The sequence below is a fragment of the Tympanuchus pallidicinctus genome, unplaced genomic scaffold (assembly GCF_026119805.1).
Source record: "Tympanuchus pallidicinctus isolate F22 unplaced genomic scaffold, pur_lepc_1.0 scaffold6, whole genome shotgun sequence".
In the NCBI taxonomy this organism is placed as follows: domain Eukaryota; kingdom Metazoa; phylum Chordata; class Aves; order Galliformes; family Phasianidae; genus Tympanuchus; species Tympanuchus pallidicinctus.
In genome coordinates this window covers 16,526,754-16,550,411 of record NW_026294780.1, presented here as the reverse complement: position 1 = coordinate 16,550,411, position 23,658 = coordinate 16,526,754, and the positions used below count along the sequence as shown (strand labels likewise).

Below are 23,658 nucleotides of genomic sequence, written 5' to 3'. Positions count from 1 at the left end.
TTTACACATTTACAGGTTAGCAGGGCCCATCTTGACCTTTTAATCAGATATTCCGTGTACTGGAAATGAAAGAATTTAGCTGTTTGCAGAAATTACAGTTTGTTTCAGCTGTAATCTCTCGGAAGTCTAGCCAGTCTTCATTTTCTTAAAGATCCAACCTAGCAAAGATTTCCTAGCAAAACACCCTCACCATTAATAATCTTCAGTGGTCAAATTTTGGGTTTTTTTTAAATATTATTTTTACCCCTTCTTAGTTTGACTTATACCCTCGAGAAACATATAAGTGTGGTACTAAGAAACATGGTTGGTGGTAGGTGGAAGGTTGAACTAGATGATCTTAGAGATCTTTTCCAACTTTTATGATTCTATCCCGTGCTCTTTCTCCCAAAAGTCTGGGTTCAGTACAATTTTTAGACCAGCTAATCCAATTTCTAAATAAGTTTCTTTGGTGAAATTTAAAAAAGCCTCTTACCCTGTGTTTGACATAGCTCATTATTTGGATTAAGGTGGCACTAAATGGTTGGAATGCTCTGTGCATGAATCAGCCACACTGCACATGTAGAATAGGCCATATTTTCAGAATAGCTTTATTTTAAAAATTTAATCCTATTTATTTCCAGTGTTGCATGGCCAGGAGTAGACTACTGCAGTTTACTGCAGTGGCATTTTATTTTCTGGAAATCATTTGGAAAAAGGTGCTCTGAAGTGAGCTTGTGGTGGCCACTTGTTGCCCTAAGGCTCTACTGCAGGGATTTGTAGCACAGTGCATGCATCCTAAGCCCAAACAGTTAACATGGCACAAACTTCTGCACCAGAGCTTTCAAGAAGCAGGCTGCTAACCACGGAGTGAATGCCCTTTCTGTCATAAGCTCATTCTGACATGTACAGTCATTCTGGATTTTTGTTCTGACCCATCTTCACTGTTAAGTGCAGTGCAGATTGTTAAAAGCACAGCTACAGCTGCCTCTTATTTGAGCACAGTATTTTGCTCCACTATGTATATCCAAATGCTCCACTTCTGTTACAACATGAAAATCCTATTGAGAGCTCGTGTTCAGAGGGAGTCAACACCCTCTCACGTCTCCTAATGGGCAGTCCTAATCTGAGCACCCCACTTTACTAATACTGTGACTTAAGGAGCTGAAGAAACTGCATCTCACACCTCCTTAAAGCAATGCCGGTAAGGTTAACAGAACAGTAAGGTTAACAGAAGCTTACTGGCATTTTTAAGGCAAGTGTGAGGCCTGCTGTGCTGCGCTGTGACAGGACCTGGCCCCAAGGCACAAGCTGCCCATGAAATCCACGTGCTTAGCCCTGAAGGCAGCATACTTGTTTGTTTTCTAAACTCAACTTTCTGAAATGTTGTTCTGATGCCTTTCGAGGCCTAAAAAAGCTTTGCTTTACTATGATAAAATGTTAAATTGTACAACTATGTAAGTATATAAGGCAGTTTGTGCTTTTTTTCCCCCATGACTGATGTCTCACTGCTATTGTTCCACTACATTTCTGTCTCTGCAAAATTCATCAGCAATTGGATTTCCCTTCTCATCACTTAAATGCTTGTGAAACTGTAGAACAGCATGCCGTCAAAACCAGACTGATCCCTTTGATACTTGAATAGAAACACCTGTTGAATTAAGAACTTGCAATGTGTGGGTTGTTCTGATTTGCCTCCTCTCCCCCTTGAAGCTCTCATCTGTCAGAATGATGAGCAAGCCAAAACCAGATGTCTTACAGAAGACCTCTGTGTCACTGCAATTATATTGTCAGCCCACGTAGTGAACCCCTTTAAAGATGTGGGAGCAGGAAACAGACTATTTGCTGTAGAAGTAATGAGATTGATGTTAATTACATACCTGTCAGCTATTTTCTTGTATGTTAATGACCACAGAGACCTCACTGGCAAATTTATTCCCAGTATTCCTGGACAGCTAGTTATGACTTTCATTTTCTCAATTCGTTTCATTTTCTCATGTAGTGTGCCTTTTCTGGCTGTCATATTATATTTGGAACACAGTAATAGAATGGTAACATTCTCATGTCCAGTGATACCTCAAAGCACATCTGTTTAGTTCTGATAACTTATTATTAGAGCTTATTCGGTGCCAAAACCTACCTTAATACACCTTAAATTTCCTTCAAAATGTACCATTTACACCTTAGCCTTGAAAACAGATACAGACAGATGCAGGGTATGGTATGGTATTCCACTCTCATTCGACTGTGTACCGGTGTCACTTTTCAAGGTATGCAGGCATCTTCCAGAAGCACGGTAAGGTATGTGGTATGCATTTCTTTTTTTCTCTCCTTTTAGGAAAATAATGACTGGTCCATGCAGGATATTAAATAATTGTTAGAGGTGACAAAGCAAGGAAAAGAGTACCTTGGATTGCAATGGGAGTTGATAAAACTTTTAATGATACCAATTTCTCACAGTCTTAAGAAACAGATGTAGGAGAGGCTACCTAATTTTATTTTTTTATTTTTTATTTTTTTGCTTTATTTCTGTTCCTTTTTTCTCCTTCCCAACAGTATCAGCTTGATCTGAACTGTTCTGACAGGTAGGGTCAGAAGATGCAGCTCACTTGCACAGTATTTGAACAGACCTTTAAAAGCTCTCTCTTTCTCATGCAGTTAAAGTCTACCTATGCGGCCAAAAATTGTAGTTTGCAGTGGGGGATGACCTGTTGATTTTAGTCTTGATTGTGATTCTTTTTTATCTTTCTTTCTGATCCAGATCACTGAGACCCTTAATGAAGGAGTAAAAAAAAAAATTTTTTTTGTGTGTGAAAAGACAATACAAGAAGCATAAGCATGTGTTTGGGATGTTTTAGTAGAAGAAAAGAACTCCTTATGCAGGAGTTTAAGATGGAAGGATCAGTAAAATCTTAAAAAGAGATTAACTGAGGCCATCCACAAAGGATTCATCTGAAAAACTTTAGTGTGCATGTTTAATGTTGCCTTTTCAAAATTCTCTAAGCATTATTTTCCTTCTACACCCATTGGCTCTTCTTTCTCCTCGTTCTTCTTCTCCCTCTCTTATTGCTTCTTATTTTCTAGTTTTCCCCTTCCTTCTAGGTCTCCTCTCCCTCACTCTCTGTCCTCATGTGCATCAGCACAAGTCCTCGAATTCCACAGTGGGGTCTCATTTATCAGATTAGTTTGTTCAGAAGCCATCCTTTCCAAGCAGATGATGAATTGAACTGTAGACTCTGCCACTTCATATGCTTGAGAGACCAGTAAATTGTTATTCACACCTGAGAATATTTTTCACCATTGTGTTTAGGAAAACACAAAATTTGGTATTTCAATAAATTGCCACTTGTAGGCTTACAGTCACTTCAGATATATATGCATATATATATAATATTATATACATATATGTATATACTTACAGGCGTGCATAACGTCATATGCTTATCTCTTTTAAGTAGCACTCAGAGATATGCTGCAAAGAAACCTTACGTTGTTTCTGCACTTCTAGATAAGGTTTTAAATACCCATGGTACCAGTCATGCCTAAATTTAAAGATAATGGGAAATGGTGAAAGCAAGTTGCCACAAAAATAAATAGCTGAAAATGAAAGGAGGAAGGCAGACTGAGCAAGCAGCTCATCAGAAAGTACTCACTGCCAGAATGCAGTGCGGAAAGAAGAAAGCTAAACGGAGACTGAATCAGATGTTCGCTCTGTACATTAGGTTTAATGGTTGTATCAACGGCTTCATATGACAGGAAATGATCTGGGCGTTTTGTTCACTTATTCTGGATGCCCTTAGTTTCACAGAGCAGCGGGTAACATGGATTGCACCACGGAAGGGGACAGCTGAACTCTCCCTCTGGCTTTAGTGAGGAAAGAGCAGCGATGAAATCCGTGGACTGTGTGCACGTCATCCAGCAGAAGGATACCGCCTCCTCTCCCTCTGGCCCCCCCGGTGCTGCTTCAGGCACCACGGGACTTTTTTCTGTCACATTCCTGTGGCTTGCAATGCTCCTGTCCTCTTGTCTTGCAGCAGTGTCTCTTTACCATGCTATCACCCTGAAAACAGAGCTAGAGGCTCTGCGCAGTGAGCTGATCTACAGGGTCCGGGCAAGGTCTCCGCTAGAGCAGCCACCCGTGTCCCCTGGTGACAAGAAAGCAGGTGCCCCTGTTTCTTCCTTCCTGCAAGTGTCTGCAGCTGGCGCCAGGCAGGTAAGCTTACGTGATGGCTGCAGGGGATGAACTTGCAGGAGATGGGTTGCTCATATTGACTGCTGTCTGTCCCTGCTAGGAGAACAGGCTGCCTGGCCCTAGCCCAGCTGAAAGTCTCCAAAAGGAAATCTGGGACGGGGGCAGAAACAGAGGGAGAAGGTCTGTTGTCCACACAGAAGAAACAGGTAAATAGCACTGGGCAGAGCGGGAGGGGATGCTGCAGCTGGTTGCTTTCTGGAGACAAGCAGCAATGCTTGGCTCGCATCTCCTCCTGTAAGCTGAGTACTGCTCTGGAAGCTTATTATAATTATAAAATTATAAGTAGTAATTATTAAATGAGTCTGTGAACTGCATGTGAACTGCATTTGCTTTGCTGACTACCACACTCTTTAAGGTACCAGATATTCGTGCTGTTTGCAGGTTGAATTTTGAACATTGGTTCCCTGTTCTTGTGACTGAAGTATTTCTCAATGATCGACAGTAGAGCTGTGTATGGCAACTTGAATTTTTTCACGTTGGAAGTTGCTTGATTCTAAATCCATCATTCGCAGTTCAGGGCAATGCTAGACTTGTTTCTCTCTGGTGAATATTAAAGAAGGAAAGCTATTATTAAAAATTGTCAAGTCATTTTTCGGGGAAAACATACTCATCCTAAAAGAGAGAAGTAGCAACGAAGCTCCTTGACTTTAGGGAAGTAGGAGCTTTCAAAGAGAAAGGCTGGCTTATACCTGTCTGAAAAGGCAGACTACAAAGAATTCAGAAGATTAGCATAATCTTTGCATAAAACCATCTATTAATATAATTAACATAGCTAATAAAGGCATGCCCATGCAATAAGGCTAATACTATGGCATTTTTAAAAGGTGCTGTAGCAAATATCGAATACTGTGCTTTATAAAACACCTCTGATGTATATTATAATGTTGATGTATTTAATGGGATAGAATCGTTTTCTCCAAGAGTACAATTCCTCTTTTTTTTTTTTTTTTTTTTTTTGCCTTTCCAAATACACTGATGTACAATAAAATGAAATGTTGAATTTCAACATAGCAGTTTGCATACTCTAATTACCCTGAGTGTAAGTAAAAATGTTCCTGACTTGCTAAATCAGTTCAGTCTCCTTAGATACTTTTAAACTGTTTTGCCTGATGGAAGCTGATATCTTGAATTACTGATTAAGGGTAAAATGAAATAATTTGTAGCTAAAGACTAAATCAGAGTTTGCTTAAAATGTATTTTTGATTAATTAATGTGAAATGTTAGGATTCAGAGAGCTAACTGAAATTTAAATTCTATAGCACAATCACTCTATTTACCTCCAAGTCTCTCAGAAGAGAATATTCATTTAGAATATGACTTAAATTCCATAGGCTCAAATGCAGTTTATTCTATTACGTTAGTAATCTTTGGTCCAGGGTCTTGGTTAACAGTGATTTCACAAATAAGATTGAAGACAAGATTGCTTCAATCATTTTTCTTGAAGCTTGTTTATTACTGCGGTAGTCGCAGAGCCTCCCCACCCTAGTGCCTCCCAAATAAAAACTAGTCAACTTTTATACCTCAATCACAACTACCACTAAACATAAGGAGGCTTGTCTTCTTTTAAATGAATGTTACAGGCATTAGCAATCTGCAAGTTATTCTGTTCCTTTCACAGTAGCTTTCATCTTCATTCTTACTGCTATTTGAGAGTGCACGGGGGAGAGGAAAGTTTTGGGTTCCTCAGCTCTGCTTCTTGCAGGCTTAAAATTCTTCTCCCCAGGGAACCACCTCTGACAATATCCATACATCTTTCTTCATCTGAGCCTCAAATTAAGCTTTCAAATTAATGTATATGGATAACAGCACAGAATATGGACATTTATTCTGAACGGAAAACCTGCATAGGCTGATCTACTACGAAACTGTTTCCTAGCACGGTTATCCAAATATCTTGCTTTGTATACAAATAAATGAAAAAGAATTACGTTACAAATCTTCCACTTACATAAAAGTGGCCACAAATTACAATTTTAATTAAAATGACAATGGAACAAAAATAGATCCAATGCAATGCTGTTCTTTCATATTTTTATAGGCTAGTTGTTAGTCAGTGCTCATGAATAAAAGTATTAGTCATCAGTCTTTGTACATTTTGTGTCTTGAGAAAATTTCCAGCACAACTATTTTGAAGGAATGGCTTTTGAGCACTAGTTCCAAATAAAACTGCACAGTTAGCAGCCAGAACAAGAGTTTTTGATACAATGAGTGGGAGATAGTGGGGGGGGGGTTATTAATATGCAGACAGATAGATCATCTAACCACTTCTAGCAGATGTCATATGAGGACTGTTAGGAACAGAGACACTTTTTCTTTTTTGCCTGTCTTTTTTTGAATTTTGTCGGTAGAGGAAAGCTGAAACAGAAACCCCTCCTGTTTCCTTGTGACCTTGTCACAATTACTGATTGCCTAGCCAGCATGCTGCTGTCTGAGATGTTCTTAAGTTAAGTTCTTCAGTCCAGGATCAAAATACAGGTCTCATTACTCAAGGCAGTTCAGAGTACAAAGTTTAATTTCACACTCTCTAGGTATCTAGCTCTGATCATCACTACATATTCTGATTCCCAGCCTGCTAGGAAGGTGAGCATCAGGTCTTCTGTAAAGTTAAATTCAACAAAAGTTCTGCTTTGATCAGATCAGGGCTCCTGTGGTTGTTTACTTCAGGATATTGAGGTCATCCGTTTCAAACAGTATGACTGTCTATATGGAAGGAACTGAAGAGAAATCCAAAGTTCACAAAGCAATGAAAGAGGACAAGCCAGCAATTGACTTGGTAATTTTTCACTAGCAGTTCTCAAGTTCTTCTCCCGTGTCACTTGCATTCACACAAAACAACTAATGTCATAAAAGCATAGAGTATAAGTTGTGAGAAGGCATCGCCTTTGCCACTGTTCTTGGCACAATTGCTTTATGGCAAATTGGTACACTTCCATCCACAGAGTGGTACATTTTCTGGTTAGAACCAGTTTGACTCTATTTTTTTTCATAGAATCATGGAATCACAGAATGATTTAGGTTGGTAAGGTCCTGAATGCCCACCCAGTTCCAAGCCCCTGCCATTGGCAGGGACATCTCCCACCAGGCCAGGCTGCCCAGGGCCCTATCCAACCTGACCTTGAACACCTCCAGCAACATGACAGGTCTCCGTGACAGAGGGATGGCATGAACTTTTACGGGTGGAACTTGATTTCAGAGATCTTTCAGTCAGAAAAGCTAACGTTTTCTTACTAGCCTAAAAAAAATGTTGCATGAAATTCCCTCACCAAATACTCAAATTACTTCTTATTTTGCTGTTCGAAGAGGGGAAACACAAGAGTTCTCTTTTTATTTTTTAATATATATTTTTTTAAAAGCTTACTTCTTGAAAGACGTTATTCTTTTTAGTTTCTGCTGACAACAGGCCATCTCTAAAGGAAGTATGCCCTTCAGTGAGAAAGGGTAGAAAATGGCTTTACTCGCTGCTTGCAATTTTACTTGAAGGGTTCCATCAACTGAATGAATGAATCAGTGTTGTGTATTATGCAGACTGCTGTGCAATCTAAAACACACAGGATATTTTATACTGCATGATAGAAATCTATATAAACTATTCTTAAATGTTAGTAAGTTATTCCTTACTACACTGATTCTAACATGTTACTGGTGACTCCAGTCACCAGTAACTACACACACTAAAGATCTGGGTCACATTTGTTAATGCAATTTTCATGCTGAGATTGATTTAATCCGTGATTAATGACACAAAAAGACTTGTTAATAAAAAAGTAATAAATAAACTAGTCTATAAACCTGCACAAGCAGAAAGAAAGGGAAGATATCTAATGATAAGAAATGAATAACCTAAGGGAAGAAAAGCTGCACATCATCCAAGAACATGCATGTCATTTATAAATTAAATTACCTAGTATTTAAGCATGTTTCAGGAAGTCAACAAAGAACAGACCATGACCAAAGAAGGAACCTAAGCAAGCAGGTCTATTTTTTAAAGTTCAGATTTTTTTAAATTATATTTTGCTTCAGCAAAACTTGAGGTGAGTTTCTCAGGCCGCGGATACTGAAGCTTAAAAATTTATGTGCAATATAACATACTTATTTGCATACATTTGCATACATATTTGCATATAACAAACTTGCTGTTTTCTTTGAATGGATTATGGAGTTAGATTGCAAGGTATTAAAAAGGCTATGGAAGTTAAATGATTCAAAAACCTGCCTGGGAGGGGGGATTTGTCCTCACGGATATCGTGTCTTAAATTATGCAGATATGCAGAAAGCTCAGTTCTTATCCTTCTACAAAAGATAGCTCTTTTTTTTTTTCAGAGCTGTGGTTACATTGCTCAGATGGTGGAGAACACATCCCTTCATATGCTAGTTGTGGTTTATAAGGGCATCTGGAGGCATTAACTTCTTCAGAATTGGTCGTTTTGTTCATGGAAGAAGATTCTGAAATGTTTTTCTCCCACCCACACACTGCAGCACAGTTTATATCACAAGAAAAGAATTCCCATCAAAGCAAAACTTCTGTCTGAAATCAAGAGGTCAGGGCACACCGACCTCCTGCTATTCTAGGTACACGTTGTTTTGTATGGTGAATCCTCCAAGTGATGCTCACTTTAGGTACTTTTTATATATTTTTAAGAAGTATTTTACTAGTTATGTTTTCTGCTTACATTATTAAGTGTCCCCAAATACTTCAGACTACAAAACTGGCATTCAGGTTTGATCTACACTGAACTGAAGGATGTTCAGGTTGAGCATTTTATTTACTCAGCTCTATAGAGATAGTAAATATTCAAGTCATATTTGCTCATATATTTATTTTTTATATTGTACTTCAGGTAAGACCTGGGTCTTTCTAGGAATTTTTAACATTTCTTAATAACATCAGTATTTTTACTGAAAATTCCTATTACTCTCCCCAGAAAATAAACTTTGTATGCCCATTTTTTATGTTTTATGTTTTTTTATGTCTTATGTTTAATAAGTGGTAAACTTGTTTGCTTTGAATTTGTTTCAATGAATTATTTAACTTTAAGCACATATATAGTTCCACCAAGGTCAAAGTGAAGTACTTGTATCTGTGATTGGAAATAGTTATGGGTTAGAAATGGCTTCTGAGCAGTTGTTTTTAAAGCATGTTGCTGTTCAATCCCCAAATAGTTTCTAGGAAATTACTTTTTGTGGCTTTAGATAAAATGGTCACTGTGCTGGTTTCTGTTTTCTTTATTGTCATGAATGACATTTCTATATCCATATTTCTTCCTGACAACTAAATTCACTTTATTCAGTTCAGCCTTGAAGAGTAAGGGTTCTGTACTAACCAAAAAGATGTTTCTGGGGAAATTATATGTAGATTTGATATCGTAGAATATCCTGAGCAGAAGGAGAGCCACAAAGATCATAGAGACCAACTCCCAACTCCACACAGGACCACCTAACGTTCAAACCCAATGTTTGAAAGCTCTGTCCAAATGCCCCCTGAACTCTGGCACTGGGCTCCGTGCCCACAGCCCTGTGCATCCCGCTCCATGCCCACCACGCTGTGCTGCAGCCCCTTTCCCTGACCCCCAGCTGCCCTCCCCTGACAGCTCCATGCCATTCCCTCAGCCCTGTCGCTGTCACACAGAGCAGACGTCAGATCTGTGCAGAACGCAGAACTTTCAAGTGTTTTAAAATATATAAAAAAGTTCTCACACTGTACCAAACTTGCTGATTTCAATTACTGCATGGCAGTTTTCAGGAAAGATGACTAGTATCTCAGTTCTGCAATGAAACAAACACAAATCAGGATTACAAATCTTGTTTACTCTGGTTTGATTAGTGGAAATTCCAGTGACAACACTGATGAGTTCTCTTGAAAACAGGAATGAAAATTTTGATTTGGGTTGCTGAAATAGTAAGGAACCTGCATATTACCTTCACCAGGAAGGCACTTTGTTCCAAGGGGGAGTAAATGAATACCTTGTGAAGTAAACTGCTTGATGTGCTTTGTTGTCCAATTCCAGGAAATCGTATTTTGTTTTTGTTTGGAAGCTTCTCTTCCAGAACATTTTGTCACAACTGAGATTTAAAAAAAATAATGAAGTATAGGACTTTTTGTTGTTGTTGACTTAGCTTTCTTTTCTTGTCAAAAGGCAGGGAATCCCTGGAGGCATTCAAGGCCAGGCTGGATGTGGCTCTGGGCAGCCTGGTTGGCAATCCTGCCCACAGCAGGGGGGTTGAAACTAGTTGATCATTATGGTCCTTTTCAACCCAGGCCATTCTATGATTCTATAAATCTAGATACCTTTAAATTATTGTTTTAAAAATCCACAGATTTCTTGGCATCCTATAGGAAGTACTGACTGATTGCCAGAATGGGAGTTTGCGAGATAGTGCTCCTGTTAATGACAGTAGGGCTCACTTAGGGTTCTTTGGTTCTTGAAACTCTGAAGCATTCCCACACTTGAATCTTTTCCCACTGTCTGTCAGTGCCAATGGCATGCTGTTCAGCACCTAGCCCTCCTCTGGTGTTTGCTGACATCCTCCTTGAGAGGAGACTTAGGTATGTGCAGGAGGCTGCTTTCTTCTCCAATCCTGTCATTCCATACAGTGCAGTGAGAGGTGGGTGCCGATGAGCACATGGTTTGGCACAGGGCTGCCACTGACAGGTGTAGAAATGTGATCTCATGGAATAGGGCACTGCCCTTTATAGTAAGAGTATTTGAATCTGGCCCATAGCATTTTTATTGGAGAGAGGGAAAAAAAAAAAAAAGGCAAGCAAAAATGGAGTTCCAGCAATCTAAGGCAGAATTTTCTTCTTTTAACTTAGCATTTGTTTCTGAAGAGTGTAGTAAATGTGACAACTTTGCTTTCTGGCCTTCAGAATACCCCTACAAGCAGATGTTCTCATGAAAATCTACTCTATCCCTTTGTCTTTTATTCTGTATGCTGACAGAAGAGGTTAGCAGATTTTTACTTTTAGTTTTTAAGTATCTTCAAATCACTCTGGAGCTTTTATTTCAAAATAGCACAGTAATTTTTTCACAGCTCAACATCCTATTTACTCTTTAGCATCTTCAGCCTCTACAATTTTGAGTAATACTTCATTATTTTTTTTGTCACATACTAAGGTATTTGTTGTCTGTGCACTTATTTACTACCAGTCATTTCTGTACTTTCCCTCTTAGTGTACAGGATGAAGGACTGAAAAATACACTGAAAGTACATCTGGATGTACTGAAAATCTGGATGGATTTTGAGAGTTTACGCTTGCAATTTTTGAAATTACTCCGTAGCCAATACATATCATTAACATTTTACAGAATCCATAACTGGACACTAATTTAAGTAATATAGTAAGTATCATTAGAAAATCTGGTATCTCTCATAGCTGACAGGGTTGGAGTCTTTTGAGCTTTTGCACTGAAAATTAACAGAGCTAATTGATCTATGTTTCTTACCTCATCTGACTTACTGCTGCATTTCTAAACTATATTAGGACCAAAGATTAAAACAAGCAATTATAATTTATGCCAATGTCTGAGGCTCACACTTATCTGCATGTTCTCTGAGAGAAGTACGCACTGCAGTATGAATTTTGTCCTGGCATGTTTAAGTAAGACCTACCTTGAAATTAGTAGAAAGATTCTGTTTTCAAATTGTTGAGACTAAGAATTTTTTTGTGTGTTCATCCTTTTTTTTTTTTTTTTTTAATATGCAATTCAAAAGTTTATTGTGTTCTACAAATGTTTTGTATGCTTTCACTTTGCAGTGCTGCAGGCCTGCTTGCAACTGATTGCAGACAGCAAAAGTGATATCCAACAGAAAGGTAGGAATATTTTCCATGGTTGATAGCTAACTTTTCCATGCCTTAGCTCTGTTCCCTATTTTAGCTAGCTTCAAAGCAATAAATGAGTTATCTGCCCTGATTTAAAAATAAATTAATAAAATAAAATAATGCAGTCTCTGCATCTGGACAGTTCTTGTAAATATCCTCTTTTAAGGGGGAAATCCAGTGAGACTGGAAGTCTTAACTGAAAGTCAGCTTTCTTAACTTTTGGCAGATGAAAACTAGGGAAGTGAATTTGTGGGTTGGTGTTCTATTTTGTTTTTTGATTACTTCAAAATCCTTATTTCTTTTAGATGATTCAAGCATTGTCCCTTGGCTTCTGAGCTTTAAGCGCGGAACAGCTCTGGAAGAACAGGGAAATAAAATAGTGATCAAAGAAACAGGATATTTTTTCATATATGGCCAGGTAAGAAAGCTCAATTCACTTCAGCATCTGGCTTTTAAAGGATTTCTAATGTCTCCATACAAAATGTTTGAGGTCTGTACCTCTTCATCCTGCAGGTTTTATATACTGATACAACATTTGCAATGGGACATCTAATACAGAGGAAGAAAGCTCACGTGTTTGGTGATGATCTCAGCTTGGTCACGTTATTTCGTTGCATCCAAAATATGCCACAGTCTTATCCGAATAATTCTTGCTATACTGCTGGTAAACATCTAATTTTTTTCTTTCTGTCGTTGGCAAATAAACTGTATTAAATGGAATCTGCAGTGGTGGGTGATTAAAGATTGTGGGAGTTATAAAGAAAATGAACTGCATTCACGGAGCCAGTCAATTGCAAAACTGCAGAATACTTTTGAAAAGTATGGCTTTATATAAAGCCTCAACAGTTGGACTTGATCCATGTAATTACATGACCTCAGCAATTCCCCTGTCTCCGTTAACCTTATAAAATGCTTGGACACTTTGGTGCTTTCACAGCTAAATGCCTGAAGCAGACAAAAGGACTACATGCTGTCCTAGAAGAAAACTGAGCTTAGGTATTGAATTCTTCATTTGAGTATGCCAGTAAAATATTTAGGAGCACACTTGAATTTTAGCCACCCAATTTTTACACACCTCGCTTTTCAAGAATGTTCATTATCAGCTTAAATCTCGACTCCTAACAATTACTACTGCAGTTTTATTATTTGGTTAGATGAAAAAGAGTTAATTTCTGTGAAGAGATTTTTGACTGCACTAATGAGAAACACCATAAAAGACGACCCATCAAAATATTTAATGCAAGTCCAGTAAGCTCAGTGCATAATATGTATGTATTTTCCTGCTATAGCATTTCAGGAATTATTGTCTAGGTCTATCAAACCACGTTCAGTAGCTCTTATCTGTCTGCCTTTCTTCTTTGCTCAGGGATTTGGGGATTTTCAGCTTTGTTATTTTCTAGCAAGATCTCTGTGAATAAAAGCCATCTTTTTTTTCAATATCTTGTGTAAAATGTGAGTAACATTCAGTAACAGGAGCTGACTGTTGGTGGCTGGATGGCACTAAACAAATGGGACAGGGAAGGAATTTTTTTTTCCCTCACAGAAATTGGGGCTGTCCAGACTTCCTGGCCCACCATCCACATATTTGGACACCACAATTACTTTCAATTTCATGTATTTTTTTGTCCTACCCTCGTATTATGCTCCCTACCTGCACCATTTCTTTCTTAACTAAGATCTCTACTCCATCCTGCCACTTCATGATTCTTGCTTTCCCACCACTTGCTTTCACCTGGAAAACCAAATCTTGTTGCAGCGTCTCGTGCTGTTGAGCATGTATTGCTGCAGAAGTCACCTTTGCTCCCAGTTCAGTGACTGCAGCATGAAAGCTATGTGCTTTCAGTTATCACATCAGCTGATGTGTGGCTTGAAGGAAATAGACTTCTGAGTTCTGCAGTTGCATTGGGTCTGCTAACTTCACTTGGGTTGGTAAAGCTGATGAAATCTCCCCCATAAGCGTGGGAACAGAGCCATCTAGGACCAGCAGTGCCCAGTGCTGACCTGGCTGCCACATCACCATAAGATGTGCAATCTGGGCGCACTGCAGTTATGTGATTTGGGGTTTTTTTGGCAGCGTTTGCTTAAGTGAACTGACGCACTGAGTACAGAATGGAATTGCTAAGGAAAGGAAGGTGGGTCCAGCTCCACAGAGGCTGTCAAGTGTAAGATTTGGGTGGTCTGAAGTACAAAAGGTTGTGCCTAAAGATAAAATGAGCACTTGTTACAAGCAACAAGCCATGCTTAGATTTCTTTGACGATACGCAATGACGTTTTCAAGAACTTTTATGACAATAATGTCTGTGAAACATTAACTAAAAATATTCCAAATCTTTTGTCAGGCATTGCAAAATTAGAAGAAGGAGATGAGCTTCAACTTACAATACCACGAAGAAGAGCTAAAATATCCTTGGATGGAGATGGTACTTTTTTTGGTGCAGTTAGACTCCTCTGAAGCCCTTTATTTTTGTAACTATGCTTAGTGCAATTTTCTTCTTCTTCCAATGCATTTGTCAAAGAAAAAAGAAATTGAATTCTCCTATAACTGCCAATTCAGTCTCTTTCCTTCCTCCATCAGCTTCTGAAATCTATTCTTTGGTCTAATAAGCAAACCCAAAACAGGAAGTAGACCAGACGTACTTGTAAGATAAAAACGTCACGTGATTACCAGAAAGACAATTTATTTTACACAATGGGAGTCTCTAAAAAACAGCTGTAAGGACGTGGTTTTTTGGCTTTGAAGTAATTTCAGTGAAGCAAATCAAAGAAACAGTTGAACATAAAGTATAGCGTGAACACAGGACCATTCTGTTTTTACACAGAAATGGAAACCTAAAACACAATTGCATCTTACTTTGCTTTGTTTCACAAACAAACAAACAAAAAACCTAAAAAAAAAAAGCTTCTACCCTGAAGCATAGAGTACAAGGAAGGATAATGAAACTATATTATTCATCACAATAGAGTGGTGTCAGCTAGTTTCTGTTTATTTTTGTTGTTTGTTTTTTAGTTTGACATAGAAATTTGTTTTGGGAAGGAAAAAAATCTAAAAGCACAGGATAACGAAGCAAAAGCTCCTAAGTATGTAGAATGGTTGCCACTGCCTTGCTTCTTCCCTGAGGACAAAAGGACATTACTAAAATCTATTAGTATTTACTAATTAAGATGAGTTTTACCGGAAATAAGATACATAAGATGTTTTGACACCTCAATCTCAGGGAATATGTGCATGCATACATGTAAACAAGTTGAGCATAGAAAGAAACATGATGAAATTAGGCTCAGTACAGTAGGACAAATTGGATTTCTGACTTCATAATTTCTGCATTCATATATATATGTGTATTCTGTGTGTATAAATATATATATATGCAGTATATATATATAAATATGAAAGTATATACACCATATATGAACCTTTGGCACTTAGGTATAATATCTTCTTTTGGATAGCTTATCCAATGGAAATATTGCTGGATACATATTTGTTGTATTTGTCTTGCTTTTGCTATTATCCATACAAATGGATACTGTAAAAAGAAAAATCCAACAAACATGGAACCAGCCATACAACTAATAAAACACATTTATTGCCCATAGATCTGGCCTCAATCACTAGGATAGATATAGCTACTTCTGTGCAGTTTTGAAGAAGAGGCTCCAGGGACACCTGATAGTAGCTTTTCAGTCTCTTAGAGGAGGCTATAAGGAAGAAGGGGACAGATTCTCTAGCAGAGTCTGTGGTGACAGGAGAAGAGAAAATGGTTTCAAACAAAACAAGGGGAGATTTAGACTGGATATAAAGAAGAAATTTTTTTTACAATTAGGGTGGTGAAGCACTGGCACAGGTTGCCCAGAGATGACATGGATGCCCCATCCTTGGAGACATTCAAGATCAAACTGCACAGAGCTCTGGGCAATTTTATTCAGCTGTAGGTGTCTCTGTTCATTGCGGGGTAGCTGGACTACATGACCTTTAGAGGTCCATTCCAGCTCAACACTTCTATGATTCTATGGGAAAAAAAAAGAAAAGAAAGAAAGAAAAGAAAAAACAGGCAACCAACACAAAAGCAGATCTGTAGAAGGACAGATTTTTCTTTGTTCCCTCTTATCTGTTCACATTGTTCAGATGATGAGATTTTTTTCTTTCTCCACCCAAAAATCCCCATGTACTGCATCTAACAGTGTGGTTCAGGGCTTCTAGGAGCTACTGTAATTAAAACATTGAATACTTATACCAGTGGTCTGCAAAGAAATATGAACGTGATACTGAAATGGGTAAAACAATAAGAGCCACGGTATTGAATTGTGCTTCACTTGAAAATGTATTTTTAGATATTGAGAATTTTGTCATAAAATCTCATTTAGTAAAGTTGCTTTGTATATTGCAGTATCCTTGCCTGTTTTTATAAATAGTGCTGACTGATTTGATTGAGTTCTTAAGGTGATAGAAAATAAATAAAACAGATTTGAAGCTAGGGGTTATGGACTGTGGTGAACTAATGAAAGAATTAATTCAACTCCTCTGTGCATCCAAAAGACATTTCAGCAACAAGGGTATGTGCATTGGGTTACTGTACCAAGATTTTTGTGAGGCCTAAGTTTTCAAAATGTATGAAAGACCTCTGTATACAAATATATAAAAATATCTGTTCTTTATTTATGTATCCTGGAGGTAAAACTGAATTTTATTATTATTTTGCAACTGCAATACTAAGTTTTCAAGCAAGAGGTCTGAAATCCTCTACTGGCGTCCTCAGTTCAGCTGAAGTTTGTGTGATGCTGCATGTAAATAAAGCATGCACCAAGCTGGCTCTTATTACTGAAGTACATTAAAGAGGTGCACAGAATCCTGAATCAGTTATTTTGGTTTTAGTGTTGAATGTTTATATGAGAAAAAAAAAAAAAAAAAGTTATAAAAAATTTATTGTTTTCCCTTAGACTCGATGTTTAAATGTGCAAAATTACCTTTTGGTATGTAAGTTTTCCCTAGGATTTTAGTAGGCTCGTATATCCTTCATGTAAGTCAATTCTGAAACACAGTGGACTGGCATCATATAAGATGTAGCTTTGATACTTTATTTTAATAAAGTAATATTTTAAATATTTTACATTTGTTATGTGTTATATATGTATTTTAAGCATCTGGCATAATGTCTGTGAGGCAAAATCTGCTGTTGTCACTGCTGCTTTTCCTAACTGTACTTCTTCCTTCTGATGCTAGCAAACATGGTCAGTGCAGAACTTTGAAAAGGGCTTGGGGCATGACTCTGAGAGGAAAGATTTCAAAAACTGCTCCCTTCCTACAGTGGAATGGGAGTGATCTTTAATTTTCTACGCCAAAAAAATTGAACTATGAAAACTCCCATGTGTACAGACAGTGCTAGTCAACAGATTGGTCAGATATCTCTACTGATTTTGTTGTAGGGCTTCCTGAGAAAACTTGTCTTCTTAAAATTGACCTGCTTCTGCAAGGTTGAAATTTAAAAGGCCAGCATTTTCAGACTAAGGCAGGAAGAAAAGGCGAATAACTAATTCCTGATGGTTCTGCTAACAAGCTGATGATAGATGAGACAGCAAAATACATTCAAACCACAACTGTATTTATGTTTCAGTTTGTGGGAGTTGCTGGAACTTCCTGCATTTGATAAATGGTATTTAAATATATGGTAGGTAATAAGAAGTATCGAGTTGATTCATACAGTACACCCTCGTTAAGGACATTTAACATTTGTTCCTGCAAATGCAACAAACTGCAAGTAATATGTTTGTGTTATTCATGTGATAAGCAGCATCATTGCAAACATAAGGGATTTGAATATTTTGTTTCCAGTACATTTTCATGGACATGTGCAATCGTATCATTCTTTTAGGCTCACTGTGTTATAGAACCTGGGGTTATGTCAGGCTGGCAGCCTGTTACTAGTGGTGTTCCACAGGGCTCTATTTCAGAGCCAGTACTTTTTAATGTTTTTGTCAGTGGTTTGGATGCAGGACATGATGGTACATGAAGTAAGTCTGTGGATGACACCAAATTGAAACAAACTGCTGACTCTCTGAAGGGCAGAGAGTCTCTGCAGAGATCTTGACAGACGAGAGAGCTGGGGAATCATCAACTGCACGAAGTTCAACAGGAGCAAGTGCTTAGTTCTGCGCCTGGCATGAGGCAACCTTGGATCTATGTATAAACTGGGGGATGAGAGTCCCAGAGAAAGGGATCTGGGTGTTCTGACTGATGACAAGCTGTGCATGAGGCAGCAGCGTGCCAAGGCAGCCAAAAAGGCCAACCATACACTGGGTTGCATCGGATAGAGCACTGCCACCGGATGAGGGAAGGGCTGGTCCCGCTGTGCTCTGCACTGTACAGCTTCACCTCCAGCACTGGGTGAAGGCTTGGGTGGCACAGTATAGGAAGGAGATAAAATTATTAGAGGTGTCCAAAAGAGGGCTGTGAAGAAGGTAAAGGGTCTAGAGGGCAAGATGTACAAGGAACAGCTGAAGTCCCTTACTGTGTTCAGCCCGGAGCAGAGGAAGCTGAGGGGAGGCCTCGTAGCAGCTCCACAGCAACTCTGTGCTCTGTGGTGACAGTGACATGAGGGAATGGCATGGAGCTGTGTCAGGGGAGGATCAGGTTGTGGGTTAGGAAAAGGTCCTTCATCAGAGGGTGGTGGGCATTACCCTAGGCTGCTGCAGTTCAAGGAGCATTTGGATAGCACTCTCAGACACAGGGTTTGAACACTGAGTGGTGCTGTATGCCAGGAGTTGGACTCAAAGATTTTTTTTGCATCTCTTCCAACTTGGGATATTCTACAATTTCCTCGTTAATGATGGACAGTTGACAGATATATCACTGCTTTGAAACATGAAATTTAAAATGAAAACATGTTATGTAATGTGCAGTCACACATAAGGGTCTTCTGTTTTTGAGTATTTCTCAAATTGCTCAGCATATGCAATAGTAGAAGAAAGTAGAAGAAATGTGTGTAATGTGGGTTTCTCTTTGTTTTAAGCAGGATTGCTGTTTTTTCATCCTTTCTTCTTGTCTTTTTTTGTGTACTCATACTTGACCAAGGTGTGTGCTTCTGAAGGATGTTTTATGCTTGTTCATTTAAAGACTATATTGTCTCCATGGAATTTTCATCAATGAAGGGAGGAATACTTGCAGTAATTTCATCTCTTGGCTGAGTCTTTGGGTTAGAACCATTAGTAAGATCTGAGGTTGTCTTTGAAGCTCAGTCTGGGCAGCAGACAGAAGATGCAAACACAGGGAAGAGAGAAGTTAAATATCTGATGTAGAAAGTATTTCATGGAATTGCAGATTGCATAGATCTTAGAGGTGATGGGGAGAAACAAACTAGATTTGGATTTGGAGTAAAGAGACTGGAGGGAAGATAATTAGGATTTGTGATGGAAGAGAAATACAAGTGCATGAAAGGATCTGTATCTGAAAAGTCTGGTAACTAAATGAAGTTAGGCAAAGATTGCAGCTTTGTGGAAAAGAGCCAATAGTTCTTGCAGTAAAGCAAGCTAGAAATAAGTCATGTTGACTCCATGATGAGTCGTGTCAGAGATGAAAGTTAGCAGCATACCTAATTATTATCCAGTAGATTACAGGAAGGGTTTGTTCTTTTTCTTTGGCACATTTCAGAGTATATGAGGGACACTGCATCCAGTTTTGGCACACTATACCCCAAATACAAGAAAGATAGTGAGAAACTTGAAGGAAGTCCTTTGAAAGGCAAGGGGATAATTGGAGCGGAGCACACATCTGCCCTACAATTTGGAACTGGGGGAAGTGGGTCTGCCCAGCCCATAGAAGAGGCAAGGGGGTCCTAATAGCAGCCTTACAACACAAAGAGGTTGTCAAGAAAACAGAGACATACCCTTTCAGAGGTCTACAGCTGTTTCAGAAGAGACAACGAGCTCAAATCAAACTGGGAAGTTCAAACTTGACATAAGGAAAAAATCATTATCTTAGGGACAGTCAGGCATTGGAGCAGGTTGCCCTGAAAAGCTATGGAATCTCTGTTCCCAAAGATTTCCAAAGCCTTAATGGGTAAAACTTGGAGCAATTTCTAAATTCAGTGTTAATGTACTTTGAACTGATGTTGCAAATGATCCATTTGCCCTGAGTGATTCTGTGGTAAGAGATCAGAAGATGTGAAGGGAGAGAAAGGACTGAGACTTGAGGGAACAGATCAGAGAGGGTTCTGCTGGTGTAAGAAATGTTCTTTTCCTTCTTTTCCTGAGTACAAATGAAACTTGGATTCCTCAGTATGTGCTTTAGTAGTGTCAGCAAGTATCTCTGTAATGCATAGCACAGGTTCCAATTAAGCACAGCAAGCTGCTAGCAGTCATCAGGTAATACATGACCTGAAATTCAAGTGTGTAAATTGAATCAAAATGTGTATTGGCCAACTAATAACCTTCATTCACTCACTCGACAGGTTTATTTGGCTTTTATTCCTGGTCCTCCCCACCCTATTTCATTCAGTAGATAGGAGATATTTACTTCATCCCATGGGAAACAGGATATTGATGGAAACTGTTTTAAGATGGGCCTCAGCCTAATTCTCAGAAATATTGGAAGGAAGTGGTAAATGAGGCAGAACATGTCGGTACAGAAATTATGATGGCCTATTTAAATACGAACCGCATTCCCTTTCTGTCTGTGAGAGCTGAAAAGCCATATTTACTTTCCACAGATTATTGTTGTTGCTGTTGTTATAATTATTATTTTAATTCTGGAGTTAATTCAAATCTGAATTAAAACTATTTATCCCCAAATCTATTTTCATAAGCTTCTGTTCTACAGATCCTGTCTCTGATCCTGATGGGCATTAATCACTCTGATAGCTGCAGGATCTCTCCATGTATAGGTGAGTTCCCCTTCTGGACTGAGTTCAGGAAGGGGATCCTCTTAGATCTTTGTGTCCTGGGGCAGAGTCATGATGAACTTCCTCCAAACAAGTGACTGCCACATCCAGTGGCAATACTCAACAACCCTTTCAGAATTCTAAGCTGTGTTCCTTTAGACCTCATTTCCAATTTGGTAAAAATTCCTTTGGTCTGAAATACTTTCAACCTACTGGGCTCCCCAAACTGGTGTTTTTGATGACTCTCTTCTTGGTCTAAAACTTTCCAAGCTGCCCTTGTCTTCACCACAATGTTCCTTAAACCAGATTTTTCACAGGTGGTCACTCATTGAATGTTCCTCATTTTCTGGTTGACTGAGTGGTGTCCTTGTGATCTGGTTTGCAGAAGTGTTGAAATTCACAGCTGCAACTAAAATTAGCTGTGCTCTGAGTATATGAAGAGCTGTATGATTCTGTTTATGAATACTACAGCAACAAATATTCTGAAAAAGCCATGGGGGAAAGAAACTCTGATCTAGAGGAAGAATTAGTTAAGAATATGCAGTCAGACAAAAAAGTATCCTTTGAAAGAGTAGGAGGAAAAATTCTTAAATCATCAGTTGGGCGCTGAACCCCATTGGGTTCACTTAGTGTGATAGGGATCTTTATGGGAAAGCCAACGTGAAGCTATGTAAAGTAGCTTCTGTTATACATGCAAGGAAGTAGGACTGAGGTTATGAAGTCAGTTTTGGCTCATCCTAACTGTAAGCATTTAAAATTCGCATCAGAATATTTGATGGCGCTGAACACAGAAAATCTTCAGGGTCCTGCTCCAATTTCATACAGTAAAAGGTAAACTGCACTTTTGCAGTCACCCAGCCTTTGCAGGAACTACTATATGTAGATAAGGAAGAAGGAGTGATTCCACTTGTGCTCAGTCAGTGTTCGTATCCCCACTAAGGAATTAGAAGACAACCACTTCATAGTTACTGACACCACTGGCGAACAACCCTAGCACTTTTAAAGCAGGAAGAGTAAAGGGGAAGAACTGGAGAACAGAAGATACTCACTGTCTAGTGGCAGACTGCTGGCGCAAGTTTTCTTAACTTTGTACTCTGTATGAAAAAGGCATAAGAATGAGAGGTTTGAAAGTCTGATTTACAATAATCACCCAACTGAATTTTCCACTACCAGGAGATTTGCAGCCTCCCCAGGCCACAAGCAAGAAAGAGATGGTAAGAGGGAAGTGAGTAGATAGGAGAGGAGAGGTATGCCTACCGCTGTAGTGGGTGGGAAGGGAGGAGAAAGGCAAGGCAACTGAAAGATTATAGGTGCTTTGCCAACAGTGAAAGCAAGAGAAGCATGTGGTCTACCATTATTTTTTTTTTTTTCCGTCACTTATTTCCTCTTTTCACCTGTTGTATCCTTTTAGCAATGCCACACTTAGGGAGATGAAGTCCCTCACTCGGATGCAGACAGTCGCTCGCCCACCAGAGGGCAGCGGTGCCCGCAGTATGAGGCTTCCCTTCTCGTTTGGCAGAATCGCAGTATCACGCAGGTCACCTGTGTCCAACCCCCTCCCAAGAAGGGAAGGACATATAGGGCATGCTGCCCAGGACCATGTCCGGATAGTTTTTGAGGCAAGTTTCTATCTATTCTAATCTCAGCACATTATTTCAGATTCTGCGAATGACAAAGAATATTTCTGGAGCACCAACACCAATGAAGCAGTCTTTTAATCCTGTGAAATCAGCATAAGCTGTCTGCTATGTATTGCATTTTTTATTTTATCCAGTTGAGGCAGTCTTCTGCTAGCCACATGATATATATATATTTATATATATTACCTTTGTTCCATATGCAAAAGTTTTCCCCAGGCAGTACATACATACACAATACTTCTCCCCAAAATTAGTAACACAGAATCCTTCCTCCTTGCACATGATCAGTGATTTTGGGTGGGGATCTCAAGGCTCTCAAGGATGAAGTAAGCACTCTTCCTCATGACTGCAATTGCCCTCCTCTTGTTTTCCCCAAAATAACAACAATAAAAAATGTTTGGAGGTAAAACTGTTCAATTCATATTCTTTTACAGAAGTCAGAAACAAAGCAACGTATCGATTTGTTAAAGCCATATAGTTAACTAGCCATCAATTAACAATGTTTTCAGGATCAATTTCAACAGACAAACCACAGTATCCAACACTTGAAAAATGTACCTAATGCTTTCAGATCCTTAAGTGCCATTTATAACACGCTGAGCAGAACTCAGCCCCCCCACCCCCACTTCCACTGACATCCCCCTTGTGCACACCCCTCCTGCGGAGCAGGTGAGTGCCCCTGCCTTGTGTCTGTCCCCATGCCTCTTCCTCCACCCATGGGCCCATGCACTGGTGACAAAGGCACCATGAGGTCCCCGTGCCCTGGTGAGATGGCTGATCTGTCAGCCCCATTTACCTCTGTATCTTCTCCCCATTTCTCACTCCCAGTACAAATTTTCATCTCTGTTCTATTCTTCTTTGCAGGCTGACTGCTCCTGTGTCAAAAATCTCTTTGTGATTTGCTTGTTGCTTTTTAATTTTACTGATGATTCCTTTCAGCACAATTGGATGGATTTGCTTTTGTCGCTTTCCATTCCCTGCCTTGAGCTCCCTGTATTGTACAAGCTGTTGTAATCCAGGCTGTTTTGTAAAGGGGTACCATGCAAGCAATGTCCACTACTCATAATTTACATATGAAAATTAGTTTATTGGAGTCTC

The 23,658-nt window shown here is 39.1% G+C and overlaps 1 protein-coding gene across 1 annotated transcript; it reads left to right on the top strand.

Annotated features, from left to right (window-relative positions):
- The first annotated feature begins 3,469 nt into the window (after positions 1 to 3,469).
- On the top strand, positions 3,470 to 17,155 carry TNFSF13B (TNF superfamily member 13b). Its single transcript, XM_052664463.1, has 6 exons — positions 3,470 to 4,189; positions 4,269 to 4,374; positions 11,982 to 12,038; positions 12,353 to 12,465; positions 12,561 to 12,711; positions 14,387 to 17,155. The coding sequence occupies exons 1-6, from the start codon at positions 3,863 to 3,865 to the stop codon at positions 14,497 to 14,499; spliced, it is 867 nt and encodes a 288-aa protein (XP_052520423.1). The 5' UTR covers positions 3,470 to 3,862; the 3' UTR covers positions 14,500 to 17,155.
- Positions 17,156 to 23,658: the final 6,503 nt, after the last annotated feature.

Bases quoted from the DNA above. Each gene is read 5' to 3' on its own strand.
- TNFSF13B (XM_052664463.1), top strand. From the start codon at position 3,863: ATGAAATCCGTGGACTGTGTGCACGTCATCCAGCAGAAGGATACCGCC. The intron at 4,375-11,981 runs GTAAATAGCACT...TTCACTTTGCAG, and splicing joins TGTCCACACAGAAGAAACAG to TGCTGCAGGCCTGCTTGCAA. The intron at 12,039-12,352 runs GTAGGAATATTT...TATTTCTTTTAG, and splicing joins AAGTGATATCCAACAGAAAG to ATGATTCAAGCATTGTCCCT.